The sequence below is a fragment of the Juglans regia genome, chromosome 6 (genome assembly GCF_001411555.2).
Source record: "Juglans regia cultivar Chandler chromosome 6, Walnut 2.0, whole genome shotgun sequence".
Lineage (NCBI taxonomy): Eukaryota > Viridiplantae > Streptophyta > Magnoliopsida > Fagales > Juglandaceae > Juglans > Juglans regia.
Window position 1 is genome coordinate 5089194 of NC_049906.1, and position 16626 is coordinate 5105819.

General features: G+C 34.8%; 3 protein-coding genes across 6 annotated transcripts; all 3 read right to left on the reverse strand.

Moving 5' to 3' along the window:
* Window positions 1-1250: 1250 nt before the first annotated feature.
* On the reverse strand, window positions 1251-6118 carry LOC109020430 (TMV resistance protein N-like). Of its 4 annotated transcripts, none has more exons than XM_019002887.2 (6): window positions 5544-6118; window positions 3975-5082; window positions 3555-3833; window positions 3338-3455; window positions 2373-2464; window positions 1251-1996 (listed from the first exon to the last, which is right to left on the reverse strand). In XM_019002887.2, the coding sequence occupies exons 1-6, from the start codon at window positions 6032-6034 to the stop codon at window positions 1472-1474; spliced, it is 2613 nt and encodes an 870-aa protein (XP_018858432.1). In that variant the 5' UTR covers window positions 6035-6118; the 3' UTR covers window positions 1251-1471. The 4 variants fall into 4 exon arrangements, with proteins under 4 accessions (XP_018858432.1, XP_018858431.1, XP_018858428.1 ...); XM_019002886.2 differs by having other exon boundaries at window positions 2373-2467; XM_019002883.2 differs by having other exon boundaries at window positions 2373-3455.
* Window positions 6119-10458: 4340 nt separating this feature from the next.
* On the reverse strand, window positions 10459-12649 carry LOC109020431 (TMV resistance protein N-like). The gene is made up of 5 exons (XM_035690620.1): window positions 12548-12649; window positions 12318-12418; window positions 12151-12181; window positions 11105-12038; window positions 10459-10571 (listed from the first exon to the last, which is right to left on the reverse strand). Exons 1-5 carry the CDS (start codon window positions 12647-12649, stop codon window positions 10459-10461), a joined length of 1281 nt encoding a protein of 426 aa, XP_035546513.1.
* A 282-nt stretch (window positions 12650-12931) lies between these two features.
* LOC118348591 (disease resistance protein RUN1-like) lies at window positions 12932-14462 on the reverse strand. The gene is made up of 3 exons (XM_035690621.1): window positions 14140-14462; window positions 13958-14038; window positions 12932-13655 (listed from the first exon to the last, which is right to left on the reverse strand). Exons 1-3 carry the CDS (start codon window positions 14460-14462, stop codon window positions 12932-12934), a joined length of 1128 nt encoding a protein of 375 aa, XP_035546514.1.
* Window positions 14463-16626: the final 2164 nt, after the last annotated feature.

Sequence of the window (16626 nt, forward strand, 5' to 3'; positions counted from 1 at the left end):
GGCCATGGGCGGAGTTCGGGTCCAAATGAAGACCGCTAACCCCAACACATGAGGTGTAACAGTGTGTACCAGCCAATGAAAGTGATAAGAAAGAATATATGAATGCATGAATGCATCAAACTCTTTAAGAAATGAAGGCACTGACGAGAAAAATGTTTTACGAGAAGAAAGCCCATTTTTAGGAAAAACCCCGTCCAGTGTTGTTTTCAAATGAGTGCATGTAAACATGTATGTGTAGTATGTATGGTATGTATGAATGCATGAATGAAAACCCATGTTATTATATTTTAACTGTATGAATTAATACTTACGAGTCATCGACCTATTTTAGTTTTATGATGCTCCTCCCCCCATAGGAATTGAATGAGAAGTATACGTTAGGACAGACACTGCCTATGGGGAAGAGCATGGAAGTCTAGGCATGAGAGTTTAATTATATGAGATGCCTTTTATTGTAAGATTAATGTTTTCCACTCTCTTTTATTCTCAAAGTACATTTTATTTTATAACGTTGAGTCTTACACCCTGGGTATGAAGTAAAAAGTTTTAAATCAAACTGTAATTCCCATCGTGCTTTCTAAAATCATTTTTATAAAAAAGTCCCAATAAAAAGACGGGCGTTACGTGAGGAGTGGCCGGCTTTGGATCCAGTGGGACGGGCCATGTTGCCCTAGCCTTGTAAAAGCCTCCCATAGTGCTCAACCAACGTGGGCGTTGGTTTTGAAGGTGAGGGTTGTTATAGTCCCACATTAGTTAGGAGTTAAATAGTATGTGTTCATATAAGCTTGGGAGCACCTCCACCTAGCAAGCCAGTTTTCTAGGATGTGAATCCGTGGGCCATATATGGACACATAACAGAAAGCTCTGGAATTTGAAATGCCACTTTCCATTGCAAATTTTGAGTCATCTTCTGAGCATTAGCATTGGATTATACATGATTTTGCATTTGGCTATTCCTTGCAAAACTTATTCTCTCATTAGATTTTCCATCTATTAATCAAAATAATAATAAAATATTATAAATTTAATAATTTTTTTTAATTAATTTTTTTCTAAATTAAGAGCTATATGGAAATACAATAATACAAGTGCAAAACAATATTTCCAAATATATTCTAAATATTTAATACAACACCATTAAAAAAAAAACACATCTATCTATTACATTTTTACCTAAAAAAAAAACACCAATTAATTTTCTTTTTGTTTCCACCTCAAATCCCAGCCCCTCCAAAAAAAAAAGTCTTAAATCTAAAAGATTGAACCTAGTAATAACTGGCAAAAAGATTTTAAAAAATTTTTTGAAACGAAATAAATGGTGCAAAAGAAAAATAAAGGAAATAACAAGTACCTAAAAATATTTTTTAATCAGTTTGCTCTAGCTACAGTGACCACCAAATATAACCACCAATCCCAAATTAAAGTCATATGCTTTTGAAGTTGCATAATTCACTGTAAATTATTTTTAAAGTCAATTAGCCAAAATCATAATTGAATTTGTATTCGTAAAATGAGGATGCAATAAAACTGCATGCATAAACTCGTGAAGATTTTGCTCGTATACTAGTTGAGCCCCGCACTTTTCCACCTTCGTGAATGGATTGCCAGTCGTAATTGAAACCTCAATGTAACTCCATGTATCCACCTCTTTTGACTTTTCATCAAACCACATGTGTGGTACAAATATCCAATGTCCTGCTGGCGTATCAATAGTATTGGGGAATTTTCGGAGTGTATCGAATTTTAGGAGGGCTTTGAAAGGAGCTTCATCGGTAACAAAATGAAACACAAGCTGCTCACAATCTAACCGCGTAAAACGTGTCGACTCCCAACTTTCAAGGTCATTGATTTCATAGAAAAAATAAAGAGCATATGCCAACCACTTTCTACTGTCATCCAAATCCGGATGCAACTGGATTGTAATCGAGGAACCCATACTCTGATTCTGGAAATACATTGGAATTCCTAATCCTCTGGCCGCAACATCAATGTCTGCCTGTGAAAAATAAATTAAATTAAGAAAAAGAGGAAACATAAAGCTAACTTTTATGGTATATTAATATGACATTTTGTCACGCTAAACCATTCAATATCCACGATTTCAATCCAAATCTCTGTTCTTAAATTGCAACTTTTATTACTCATTTAAGTGGCTTTTGTTAGTACTTAATCTTGTTGGCACCGTCCATTTTATGAACTTGAGGTGATATTATCAGTGTCCTTATCTTCACCAAGTAGGGTAAAAAAAGCACTATAATTTGACCGCACATTTAACATTTAAAAGTGCCTCTATATGATATTTGACAAAGCATTGGAGCAATTTGAAATAAAGTTAAATATTTGCTGGTGCAAGAGAGAAGAAACTAACATACCTTAATGGTTCTAATTTCTTTCAACAGGTCACCTTGTCCATTTTTCAATCGACGTGGCTTACGGGTACTCTTTTCAATAGCTGATCCAGCATCTACTGCCAATATATCAATGTCAATAGAACGTACTTTCAATGAGAGACAATCTTGAGCATTACCATATACTATAATTGACGGAAGTTCTGGCAATGATCGAAGCTGGCTACAGCGTCTCAAGTAAATGAAAGAAAGCTTCGAAAGTTGAGAGATGCTTTTAGGTAAGAGCGTGAAATCGTTTCCACTTAGATTTAGAAATTGCAGTGATGACAAGCCACTCAAGTCATCGGGAACTGCTCCATCCATTAAATGGCAGTAACTCAAATCTAATTTATTCAAGTTGCATGGAGTACTTGACAACGAAGTAGGCAACACCAAGCTAGTGTCGGGGTTCCCCCAAAACCAAGTTACAAATCGTTTGAACAACGACGTAGGTGGCAGACCTGAACACCCATGGAAGGACAACATTTTAAGATTTTGTAGACGTGTAATGGAGGATGGAAATTGCCTTATAGTGGTTTCACTTATATCGAGCTCCTCCAAATGTTCCAAATTCCCTAGTCCCTCGGGCATTTCCTCAAGTTGTGAACAACCAGAGAGATCGAGAGTTTTAAGAGATGTCAAACCACAAATAGCACTTGGAAGACTCAAGAGGCTTTTGCAGCCTCTCAAACTCAAATAAGCAAGGCCAGTTAAATGCCCAATTGATGATGGAAGTTCTACAAATGCAATCCCATCCAAACTAAGTTGCCTCAAATGATTCATATTTCCCATTGTTTCTGGAAACTTCCAGAGTCTCGTACAGCCGGAAAGAATCAAAATTTCTAGGGAATCCCAGCTAATGTTATAGGGAAGGCTAGTAAGAGATGTGCAACCTTTCAAATTCAGAAAAATAAGGCGTTTAAGAGCTCCAACCGATGAGTGAAGATTACCCAATTTTTTACAGCCTTGAAGAATCAGCCTCTTAAGATTTGGGGCATTAGTGAAGTCCGGGGTCTCCACCAAGTACCGAGAGTCACTAAGGTCAACATGCTCTAGCTTGTATAAACTCTGGGATACAACAATACATATGGGAATTAACTTTGATGCATACATTAATTTATTAGTTTTTTAGAAAGAAAAGAACACTTGTATAAGCAAAATTCTTACCTTAGTTCCCTGCCACAGTTGCTGAATGTGGCTGCAACGCATATTGAGTTCAACGAGTTTATCAGGTGGGAAACCCATTGGCAAAGATTTTAAAGCATATCCATGCCACTCCATAACCCGCAACTCTGTAGAAAGATAGCAAAGGCCTTGAGAAAGGTGCACATTACCTATGATCTTGAGCAATCTTAAGTTCTTCATCTCCAAGAAGACGCCAGAATTCAAGTGTAGTTCTTCTTGTAGAGGAGAGTTTAGGACTATGCCTTCGATCCAGTTTGTTCCCTTGAGACCAACGAGAACAAATTAGTGCAGTGCATGATATAATCAAGTATACTGAAAATTTTAATTGCATTAACATATGCAATTCAATGAGCTTATTAGTTAATGCAATTCAATGAGCTTATTATTCTAAGATCCACTTACACTATTGTTCTCCAGTACACGAATGATGTCATTAGTATGCCACAACCTACTCTGTCTGCCAGGATCTCCTTGAGATTGGCGATGAACAATTTCATGACCCATTTCTTGGAGTAGATCATGCATCCACAGTTTTCCTCTCGAGATTGTTATGAGAGACTTATTGATTAGAATCTCTATACCACTGCTTGGGTGATAATCACAACTTTCTAGTATGCTCTTGACACGGTCGATATACTTCTCCCCTTTGAAGTAACAAGCAATATCTAGAAAAATTTTTTGCTCGTTCTCCTCGAGTCCATCGAAACTTATTTTTAGTGTATCCACGATTTCTTTCTTGGGGTTTTTACTTAGACATCTCAAAGCACTTTCCCAAAATTCTACATTTTGCCGACATAAAAATCGACCCAAAACTTCAATAGCTAAAGGAAGGCCATTAGCATAATGTATAATCTGCTTGGAAAGCTCCACAAAACCTTCTAGAGGGAGGTCTTTCTTGAAGGCTTTCCAGCTAAAGAGTTGGAGAGCTTCATCATCATCGAATTCTTTAGCCCTATATATTTCATCCTCAGCCAATCCACGTTCTATCAACAGATGCTTATCTCTTGTTGTTATAATGATTACACTCCCTCCACCAAACCAATCACGCTCAATTGCTAATGCTTCTAATTGTTGGCTTTGATCCACATCATCCACAACAACAAGAACCGGCCTTCTATGACGTAGTCCGTGTCTAATTTTGTTCTTTCCTCTGTCGACATCCTTTATGTCGCTACTCTTATCCTTGAAGAGATCGGAAAGAAGTTGTTTTTGTAAATCAACAATAGCACCTCGAGTACTTGTTTCTCTAACATTGGCAATAAAGCTACTAACTTTAAATTGTCTAGAAATTTTGTCATAAACAGCACGTGCAAGAGTGGTCTTCCCAATACCACCCATCCCCCATATACCTAGAAAGCGAACATCATCCTGCCTAATATTTAAATATAAATTCATCAATTTCTCTAGACGAGAGTCTATTCCAACAAGCTTCTTGGAAACAGTCGAGAATGTAGAATTTAATTTAGCAAGTATCTCTCCTACGATCTCTTCAATAACTGTTGACTCATCTCTGTCAAAATTAAGACGATTGAAATTAAGCCAACTAATTATTTTAAAAAATATATATGAGTGGACGCTCAAAAATAATACATTTCTAGCACAATTAAACCCAACAAGAAAATGATTATTAGCATCCAGCCATGGCCATGATATCGCTAGCACACAAATTGTGAACTTTCCAAGGAAAACCCGTTATGTGCGCTTCATCAATACTTCAAGTTCAAATTGGCCACAAGCCATCTCAAGCTAGAGAGAGATTAATATGGTTATCATAATAAAAAAGATATAAGTTAGCTGTTCAAATGAAATGTTTTTTTATGTACTTATAATTAATATAAAATACATTATATAAAAAACAAAATTTGAAATTTAAAAATAGTTGATCATATATATATATATGTATGTATGTGTAGTACTGGAACCAAAACATAATTATTTAGTTTCTGAAGATCTAGAACGTAAAATATTTACCTATCGCGTAAATCCCATCCGGAGATATTGCCCACTTTGCTCAAAGCAGATTTCCATGATTGCAGATCATCTCCGACAATTTTGGGATCGTTTTCATGTTTAACAAAAGCTTCTGTAAAAGTACCTTTTTGATTTCTCACGTCAAAGGGATCCACTTGATAGAAAACTGGCAAAAGTATCAACCCCTTCTTTTCCATGCATTCAACGATCTTGGTGAGTTCGGTTAAGCACCACCTTGAAAAAGCATAGTATGGAGAGAGAACGACGACCGCATACATGGAATTTTCAATTGCATTCAGGAGTTCTGGAGATATATATCTTCCTCTCTCCAGTTCTTTATCGTCCCTAAAGGTGGAAATGCTTCTTTGTTCCAAAGCTTTATACAGATGAGCGGTAATTCTCTGACGGGTGTCCCGACCATGGAAACTGAGGAAAACACCCCATTCATGCGTGGAAGAAGAAGGGGATGTTTGTGTGGTGAGAGACGCCATTGATTGGAAATTTACAGCGCCATGTTTGCAAATTTGGTTAACAACGACAATAAGAGATCTTACTCTCCCATGACTTGATCTTGGGCTATGTATTATATGCACCTGGAAGATATATATAAAGTGATTAATTTCTATTCAGGTGACTATAAATTAAATAAAGTTGAGTTCAGATTGCTTTTGCAGATAAAAGTGATTAATATCTATTCACCCGGAACTTTCCTCCGGTTGGACTAGTAGACCACGACCTGGCAAAGTATTTAGAAATTCGAAGGCAAGAAAACGAATTTTGCACGTATCTTTCGCCGTGATGAGTTGTTCAATTAGTATGATGGTGACGCTTCACAGCCACCGAAATTCTTTGACGAATGTTCAAATTATTTCTTTTTCAAATTCTTTAGACATTTAAAAAAAATCACAAACTTATTAAAAAACATTTATTTAATTATTAAATAAAAAATAAAAAAAGGATAAAAAAAGTTTGTGGATATCTTAGGTGGGAGTAGACTCCAAAGACCATCTTGATCTCAAGTCCAAAAGCGGTGATCAACTCCTATTTGTATAATAGAGTAAAAGAGATTACGAGAGATTGTAAAATATTTTTGAAAGAACAATACGGACCAATGGTACACATGAATGTTTTAGGTCTGGTTTGAATATCGGACACACGCGTTCTTGTATATAACGCTACAAGAAAAATAAGTATTAATGATGAGTTATTTATAATAAAAATAGATTTATTTTAATAAAAAATAATAATTTTAATAAGAAATAATTAATAATATATAATTATTTTTGTAGTGATAGATACGTAGATTCCGTTCATGTTAAGGTGCTGAACATCGGATCGGGAAGATTTGAGACCTTTAACGTCAATTTCATTGATCGACATCCAACGATGCCTGTGTTGCAGTGCCTGTTGCTTGGAAAGGTCCAAAACGCGGTAAATTGACTTTCAGACTCGAAAATGGTAAATAGGAGAAGCGCGTGAACTTCTTCCCTTTGGCACGAGGCTGGAGGGGCCGGGTCAGGAGAAAGTAAATACAAGGAGATATTTAGGTTGTGTAAAAGAGGGAAGAGAAAAAACTCATTTCTTTTATTTTTCTTAGCAACGTAATTTAGAGCATTCACAATAATTTTTTTATTTTATTTTTTAAAATATATTATTAAATTTTATTTTTTCTAATTTACATATTAATTTTTACAATATATCATACATAAGTTTATTTTTATTTTTTTCATATTATTTAAATAATATTTTTTTATTCATTTTAAACATTTCATTTCTACCAATAAATTTGTAATATCCATATATTGTTTTATATTTGTAATATATTATTATATACAATATAATATAATTCAGTCCTATACACATAAAATAAAAATATATAAGTTAAATAAAAATTAAAAATAAAATCAAAATATGAAAAAGTTAAATAAATAATATTTCCAAGAGTATACAGATGGAAATGCTTCTTTGTTTCAAAGCAGTATACAGATGGGCGGTAAGATTCTTGCGGGTGTTGTCCCATGGAGGCAAAGAAGAAGAAGAAGAAGAAGATGAAAGGGATGTTTGAGTGGTTGGATGGTACGCCATTAATTCGAAACTTACAGGGCCTTGTTCGCAGATTTGGTTAACAACACTACAAGATGATCTTTATACTGCCATGACTTGATCTTGTGCTATATATATATGTACTGTATGCACCTGTAAGACAAAAGTGATTAATTTCTATTCAGTTGATGACTATAAATAAAGTTGAGTTCAGATTGCTTTTGAAGATAAAGGAAACTAATTTCTATTCACCTGCAACTTTCCTCCGGTTGGACTAGAGCATGGCGACTTGGATAAAGTATTAAGAAATGAATAATGCTAGTATCCTCTACTCCGTTCATGTATTTAATTTTTAATTTAATTATTAATTAAGAAAATGATTATTAATATATTAATTTTTTTTAAAAATATTTGAATATAATTAAAAAATTAAAAAAAAGAAGTCCAATTTGTACCATGGACCACCAAATGGACAAATTGAGATACATAGCAGCACCATCTTAACAAATTCAATAGCCTACAAACCGTGCCTTCTGAAAAGTCTAATTGGATTAGTTAAAATTAAAATACATTTTTTATGAATGTAAAATAAATTTAATTTTTAACTATTTTATTCACATAAATTTCTACATTAGAATAACTATTTTTTCATTATATGACAATAAAATAATATAAGATGAATTTAATTTTAGCTATTCACATCAAATCTTTACATTGAATTATTTATTTATTCTTTATATAGTAATGAGTAATTAATAATTTCAAAAATATTTTAATTTTTTTAATTATGAATTTATTTATTTTATCATATTTTACTATTCATAATATTATATATTAATTAGTAATCATATTTTAATTATATTTTTCCAATTGTCATTTAAAATGGAGAAATAAATAATTGATATAAAAGGGAGAGATAAATAATTAATATAAAATATATTTTATGAATGAATAGTTCCTTTCAAATTTGAAAATAATTTTAGAAGTGAATTTAGCTATTCTAATGTGATCACATTTTATGATTTAATAGCTAAATTTTCAATAAATTTTACTTTTAACTAATTCAATGAGAGTGCTCTAATCATGGTAGCAATCCTATTAGAAAATTGAAATACCATATATATAAAGAGTATCGGGGGATCATACTGACTAATCAGGTTGAAGAAGTTGAAGTTGAACTAAAAATTCGAAAGAAGTTCCAGCCTCCAAAAAAAGGATCGCCCAAAGTTGAAGTCCTCGCCCATTTTATATGACTCTTTTCATGCTTATTCCTCGGTAATTGTAAGGGATGTTTTTTGGGACCCAAAGCATTTCCCATGTTTTTTTTTTTTTTTTTTGCATGTTTGACCCCCTCTCTTTTGTCTTTAAGTCACTTCCTTACTTTTTCTCTTTTGACACCTTACATCTTATCTTCCTTTACTTTATGTTAAATCACTCATTTATTCTCTCCTGACATTACTTTCCCTCGTTCTCCCCTCTTGTCCCCTTTCATTCTCTCATCTTTTATCTTCTATTGAATCTCCTCCCAAATTGCGGCCTAAGAAATTTCATGGGCCAAAGAAAAATCTCCTTACAATGTGAATGAATGAGGAAAGCATCATTTGCAAAATAAAAAAACAAAAACAAAAAGTTTCCCTGGCTTATACAGAAGAGAAAACCTTAAAATCGGTCGGGTGTGTGTTTTTCTTTTACACCCAACAAATAAAAGCTCAACACGTAGTAAACTTATGATAGTTTCGGTGGGTGTGTATCCAGTTAAACCCCTCCCTTCTCATTCTCTCTTTCCTCTTCTCCCCATAAGCCTTCTTCTTCCCCCGAAGCCCTTCTCCTCCTCTGAAGCAATTTTCGTCTTCCCCAAAGCCATTTTCTCTCTAATTTGAAGCCATTCTTCTTTGATTTGAAGACCTGTTAAACCCATCTTCATTTTTATATTCATCGATATGTATATTTTTCATGCTTATTTATTTTGTTTCAATACATGGGAGTCGTATTCACTTCTGCGGGTTAGGCGGATGATCAAATCAAGCAAAGAAAAATGTAGAGGGCGTACTGGGTTCACAGCTTTTCTTTCTTTCTCATTACTAGTACTTCCTTTTATCTCCTTCTTGTGGAGATAAAAGGAACAATGGGAAACTAGATTTGCTATGGAGAGAGAGAGGGAGAGAAAGAGAGAGAAGTGTGAATACAAAAACATGGAAGATTGGAGTCTTGGACGTCATTGCTGGTTAAGAAAAACCAGAGAAGCCCCAACTACCAGTTACAGCAAGTCACGGGATGGGATGAGGGAGAGAAAGAGGGGAAAGATTAGAACTGTAAAAAGAAATGTTCAGCTGTGCATGAGTTTATGTTGTAATTTGCTGCTTTTCCTATGTGGTAGCTTGTGATTTGTTGGTGTAAATTGAAGCTAATCACCCGACCTGCCTGAAGTTGCTCTCTATACAGAATTTGAGATACCCCATGCCATCACATATTTTGAGTCATTTTCTTAGAGGGGAAAATTGCATCGACAAACTCACGAGCATTTTGCTTGTATACTAGATGAGCCCCACACTTTTCCACCTTCATGGATGGATTGTCAATCGTAATTGAAACCTCAATGTAACTCCATGTATCCACCTCCTTTGACCATTTTTGAAACCATTTACGTGGTACATATATGCAAAATCCTGCTCGCGTATTAATAATTCTGGGGAATTTTGTGAGTGGACCGAACCTTAGGGGGGCTTTGAGAGGACCTTCATCGGTAACAAAACGAAATGCAAACTTCTCGCAATGTAATCTCGTAAAATGTGTTGACTCCAAACTTTCAAGGTCATTGATTTCGTAGGAAAAATAAAGAGCATATCCCAACCACTTTCTACTATCATCCAAATCAGGATGCAACCAGATTGTATTCAAGGAACCCATACTCTGATTCTGGAACCACGTTGGAATTCTTGCTCCTCTTGAACCACCCGAGATGCCTCTGGAAAAAACAATGTGTGCCTGCAAAAAATAAATTAAATTAAGAAAAAGAGAAAACAGAAAGCTAACATTTTATGGTTCAACTAACTAGGTATATTAATATGACATTTTGTCATGTTAAACCATTCAATTTCCATGATTTCAGTCCAAATTACTGTTCTTAAATTGCAACTTTTATTATTATTCATTCAAGTGGCTTCTGTTAGTACTTAATCTTGTTGGCACCGTCCATTTTGTGAACTTGAGATGATATTATAAGTGTCCATATCTTCACCAAGTGAGGAAAAAAAAGGACTATAATTTGACTGTACATATAACATTTAAAAGCCTCTTATATGATATTTGACAAAGGATGGGAGCAATTTGAAGTAAAGTTAAAAATTTGATGGTGCAAGGGAGAAGAAACTAACATACCTTAATGGTTCTTTTTTTCAATATGTCGCGTTGTCCATCTTTCAATTGACGTGGCATATTGGTACTCTCTAGAATAGTTAATCCAGGTTCATATGATACCCAAGCATGAAGTTTATTAGAACGTGTTTCCAATGAGATACAATCTAGAGCATTAACGTATACTAAACTTGACGGAAGATCTGACACTGATTGAAGCTGGCTACAGCGACTCAACAAAATAACGCTAAGCTTCGAAAGTTGAGAGATGCTTTCAGGTAAGAGCGTGAAATCATTTCCACTTAGATCTAGAACTAGCAGTGATGACAATGCACTTAGGTCACTGGGAATTGCTCCATCCACTAAATGGCAATAACTCAAGCTTAATCTCTCCAAGCTGCATAGAGTACTTGACAACGAAGTAGGCAATACCAAACCAATGTCGAGGTTCCCCCTAAACCAAGTTACAAATCGTTTGAACATCGACTTAGGTGGCAGATTAGAACATCCTAGGAAGGACAACCTTTTAAGATTTTGTAGACGTGTAATGGACGATGGAAATTGCCTTATAGCGGTTTCACTTATATCGAGCTCCTCTAGATGTTCCAAATTCCCTACTCCCTCGGGCATTTCCTCAAGTTGTGAACAACCACAGAGAACAAGAGTTTTAAGAGATGTCAAACCACAAATAGCACTCGGAAGACTCAAGAGGCTTTTGCAGCCTCTCAAACTCAAATAAGAAAGGCCAGTTAAATGCCCAATTGATGATGGAAGTTCTAATAATGCAATCCCATCCAAACTAAGTTGCCTCAAATGATTGATATTTCCCATCGTTTCTGGAAACTTCCAGAGTCTCGTACAGCCAGAAAGAATCAAAATTTCTAAGGAATCCCAGCTAATGTTACAGGGAAGGCTAGTAAGAGATGTGCAACCTTTCAAATTCAGAAAAATAAGGCGTTTTAGAGCTCCAACTGATGAGTGGAGATTACGCAATTTTGTACAGCCTTGAAGAATCAGCGTCTTAAGATTTGGGGCATTAGTGAAGTCCGGGTTCTCCACCAAGTATTGAGAGTCACTAAGGTCAACATGCTCTAGCTTCTATAAACTCTGTGATATAACAATAAATATGGGAATTAACTTTGATGCATACATTAATTTATTAGTTTTTCAGAATTCAGAAAAGAACACTTTTATTCAACAAACATCTTACCTTAGTTCCCTGCCACAATTGCTGGATGTGGCTACAACGCAAAATGAGTTCAACGAGTTTATTAGGCGGGAAACTCGTTGGCAAAGATTTTAAAAGATATCCATGCCACTCCATAACCCGCAACTCTGTAGAAAGATAACTAAGGCCTTCAAAAAGGTGGACATTACCTATGATCTTGAGCAACCATAAGTTCTTCATCTTCGAGAAGACGCCAGAATTCAGGTGTAGTTCTTTTTTTGGAGGAGAGTGTAGGACTATGCCTTCGATCCTGTTTGTTCCATTGAGATCACCAACGAGAACAAATTAGTGCAGTGCATGATATAATCAGGTATACTGAAAATTTTAATTGCATTAACATATGCAATTCAATGAGCTTATTATTTCAAGATCGACTTACACTATTGTTCTTCAATACCCGAATGATGTCATTAGTAAGCCACAACCTACTCTGTCTGCCAGGATCTGCCTGAGATTGGCGGCGAACAATTTCATGACCCATTTCTTGGAGTAGATCATGCATCCACAGTCTTCCCCCCAAGATTGTTATGAGAGACTTGCTGATAAGAATCTCTATACCGCTGATTGGTTCATACTCACAACTTTCTAGTATGCTCTGCACACGGTCGACATACTTCTCCCCTTTGAAGTAACATGCAATATCTAGAAAAATGTTTTGCTCGTTTTCCTCGAGTCCATCGAAACTTATTTTAAGTGTATCCACGATTTCTTTCTTGGGGTTTTGTCTTAGACTTCTCAAAGCACTTTCCCAAAAGTCTACAGTTTACCGACAGAAGAAATGACCCAAAAATTCAAGAGCTATAGGAAGCCCTTTAGCATAATGCATAATCTGCTTGGAAAGCTCCACAAAACCTTCTAGAGGGAGGTCATTCTTGAATGCTTTCCAACTAAAGAGTTGGAGAGCTTCATCATCATCTAATTCTTTAGCCTTATATATTTCATCTTCAGCCAACCCATGTTTTATCAACACATCCTTATCTCTTGTTGTTATAAGAATTATACTCCCTCCACCAAACCAATCCCGCCGGTTTGCCAATGCCTCTAATTGTTGGGTTTGATCCACATCATCAACAACTACTAAGACCTTTTTACGACAAAGTCCATGGCATATCGCATTACTTCCTCTTTCAATGTCCCTTATGACAATATTGCTCGTCATCAGGATATCGGAAAGAAGTTGTGCTTGTAAAGGAACTAGACTGCCTCTTGCACTTTCTTCCCTAACATTGGCAATAAAACTACTAGCTTCAAATTGACTGGAAATTTTGTCATAAACGGCACGTCCAAGAGTTGTCTTGCCGATACCGCCCATGCCCAATATCCCCACGAAGCGAACATCATCCGGCCCAATATTTAAATAGGAATTCATCATTTCCTCTACCCGAGAGCCTATTCCAACAAGCTTCTTGGAAACAGCTGAGACTATGGAATTTAATTTACCATCATGTATTTGTCCAACAATCTCTTGAATAACCGTTGACTCATCCCTACAAATTAAGAAGATTGAAAAAATAATTTTCATTGACATATATACTGCTGCAATCTGATAAACTATTGATCAAGAGACCCTTTATCTCTGGCTCATCTTGACTGGAAACTTTATATATGAATGAATGTCATGCACGTTGATTCGTTCTTAATTGGCAAATTAAGCAATTCTATGAATATGTCATCTTCATGTACTAGTTTCCGTAGAACATATATAATGATAAAATGCTGGAACCGAAACAGAATTATTTTCCAAAACAAGGTTTCTGAAGATGATCTAGAACGTAATTAAATTATTTACCCATCCCATAAATCCCATCCGGAGATATGGCCCACTTTATGCAAAGCAGATCTCCATGTTTGCAGATCATCTGCGACAATCCTGGGATCATTTTCATGTTTATCAAAAGCTTCTGCAAAAGTTTTTTTCCGATTTCTCACGTGAGAAGGATCCACGTGATAGAAACTGGCAAAATTATCAACCTCGTCTTTTTCATGCATTCAATGATCTTGGCCAGTTCAGTTAAGCACCACCTTGAAAAAGCGTAGTTTGGTGAGAGAACGACGACCGCATACATGGAGTTTTCAATTGCATTCAAGAGTTCTTCAGATATATATTTTCCTCTCTCCAGTTCTTTGTCGTCCCTAAAGGTAGAAAGGCTTCTTTGTTTCAAAGCAGTATACAGATGGGCAGTAAAACTCTTGCGGGTGTCCTCGCCATGGAAACTGAGAAAAATATCCCACGGAGGCGAAGAAGAAGAAGAAGAAGATGAAGGGGATATTTGAGTCGTTGGAGAGTATGCCATTAATTCGAAACTCACAGTTACAGGGCCTTGTTTGCAGATTTGGTTAACAACAATAAGAGATGATCTTTATACTGCCATGACTTGATCTTGTGCTATGTAGTATGTACTGTATGCACCTGGAAGATGCAGGGTAATGTAGTGTATTGATAGTTTTTTTATTTTTTTAAAAATATTTAAAATAAAAAAGGTGGAATTTATATCAGAAGCACATGAAATAAGTAAATTGAGAGACATAATCTCACTACCTTAAAAAATTCAATAGCCATAAGAGAAAAGTTAACCCAGCGACGTACAAATACAAATCTTTTATTTTTTAATTAAAATAAAAAATAAAATGATCTTGTCAGTGGGTTTAGCACGGTTCATAGCAAGAATATAAAATTATCTGAAATGCTACTCTTACATATGGGGCTCCCGACGGGGGCTTTCGACTGTGCCACGTGTAAAGAAAAAAGTCGCCCATGAAAAGATCGAGCATTAATCTTCCATGCACCTTAATAATTGCACCTTATTTTACTTGGAAAATTTGTCTATTTGTTTCATCACTTGAAAGTTGAAAGGTTGAAGATAAGTTATAAAATATATGTTTCTAAAATAAATAAAAATATCATTGCTCAATAATGTTTGGATCATACCAGACTAATCAATTATATAAGTGGATTTTTATAAAAATTATTGTAAAAATTTCTATCTTCTAAATCATGTAGATCTCATATATACCGCATAACTTATTAGTTAATATGAAGTATTACATAAATCTTAGATTATTTTTTTTAATCTTATGATTTTATACTTCTCTTCTACCAATTATCTAAAAGAGAACTTTAACTTAGGACCTTAAAATCAAACAACGGTCGCTTCGGATGTTCCAACCTGTATTATGCTATAGCACTAAAGAGAACTTTATTCTAAGCTATAGCACTTTAATTTGTTTTAAAATCATGGTAGCAATCTTTTTAGAAAATCGAAATAGCATATCTATAAAGAGTATTGTGGGGATTTCCCAATAATTGCCCCAAGCCCCAGTATAGGGGCGTAAAAAAAAGCTAGAAATTCAATTGAACTGATCGAACTAGTAGGTTTAGTTCGTAACCGGTCTGATCCGATACAACAATATCGAGTTTTGAGTTTTATATTTTAAAAATTGGCTTAAACCGAACCGGACATATGTATATATTAGAATATTATATCTAATCTTGTGATATTATATTATATATGTTATATGCTAAATTGCTAATTAATATAATAATTAATATGTGAAAGATGATTTTGTGGCGTTCTGAATATTTTCATGTATAACTTAATATAAGATATTTTTATTCCAATATAAGATATATCAAGGTACGTAGTAAAAAGGAATATGCGAGACATTGATGAAGAAAATTAGTTTTATTTGATCTTTATCGTGGGCGGTAGGGGCGTAAAAAAAATCAGAAAGCCCATTAATCCCAACCGAACTGGTTCGGTACCTGCTCTTAAGAATTGAAACCGGTACGGTACTGATTTTCATATTATAAAAATCGTTTAGACCGAACTATATCAGTATATATATTTTTAATGTTTTATTATATTATATATAAAACATTTTTATATAATTTATTTTATTATATTATATATATATTATGTACTAAATTATTAATTAATATAACATAAAATTTTAATTTTAATCATCAACATTAATATTAAGTTATTAATATAAAATTTAATAACCAAATGTCGAGCCTTGTAAGTTGGGGTCATCTCCATGGAAGTTGTGCAAATGGTGGTGGATACTACCAGTACTACTCGTAGTCGGCTGTAAGAAGATTAATGTGCCCGTTGACATCTATGTACTCTGTGGACTTCTCCAGCGGCAGAAGAAGAACAACGGGCGCAAGGATTTTTATCACTCTGTGGCACCATGTAAAGCGAGGAGTTAACTGTGTTTAATTTACACGTTATCTTGCACTTCACGTCTCTTATTTTGTTTCATGCTCTTCTATGTACGGTGGCTTTTTGCTTCAAAGGCAAATTGGTTCATCTAGTTTTCAATTAGTCCTTTTTTGTTTTTTTCATATTTCTGTCAATACGCCAGCATTAAAATGCCAAATCAGTATATAAGAATGTTTGACATGTGTCACTTGACACGCTATATATATATATTTTTTTGAATCCAAACTTGTTT

Excerpts from the sequence above, each read along its gene's own strand:
- LOC109020430 (XM_019002883.2), bottom strand. The coding sequence starts at position 6,034 with ATGGCGTCTCTCACCACACAAACATCCCCTTCTTCTTCCACGCATGAA. Across the intron at positions 5,083-5,543 it reads GGATGGGATTTACGCGATAG|AGATGAGTCAACAGTTATTG; the intron begins GTAAATATTTTA and ends TAATTTTGACAG. Across the intron at positions 3,456-3,554 it reads AACTGTGGCAGGGAACTAAG|AGTTTATACAAGCTAGAGCA; the intron begins GTAAGAATTTTG and ends GTTGTATCCCAG.
- LOC109020431 (XM_035690620.1), bottom strand. The coding sequence starts at position 12,649 with ATGGGTCATGAAATTGTTCGCCGCCAATCTCAGGCAGATCCTGGCAGA. Across the intron at positions 12,419-12,547 it reads GGGTATTGAAGAACAATAGT|GATCGAAGGCATAGTCCTAC; the intron begins GTAAGTCGATCT and ends TGGAACAAACAG. Across the intron at positions 10,572-11,104 it reads ATACGTTAATGCTCTAGATT|GCACACATTGTTTTTTCCAG; the intron begins GTATCTCATTGG and ends TATTTTTTGCAG.
- LOC118348591 (XM_035690621.1), bottom strand. The coding sequence starts at position 14,462 with ATGGCATACTCTCCAACGACTCAAATATCCCCTTCATCTTCTTCTTCT. Across the intron at positions 14,039-14,139 it reads GAATGCATGAAAAAGACGAG|GATTGTCGCAGATGATCTGC; the intron begins GTTGATAATTTT and ends AAATGATCCCAG. Across the intron at positions 13,656-13,957 it reads GGATGGGATTTATGGGATGG|GGATGAGTCAACGGTTATTC; the intron begins GTAAATAATTTA and ends CTTAATTTGTAG.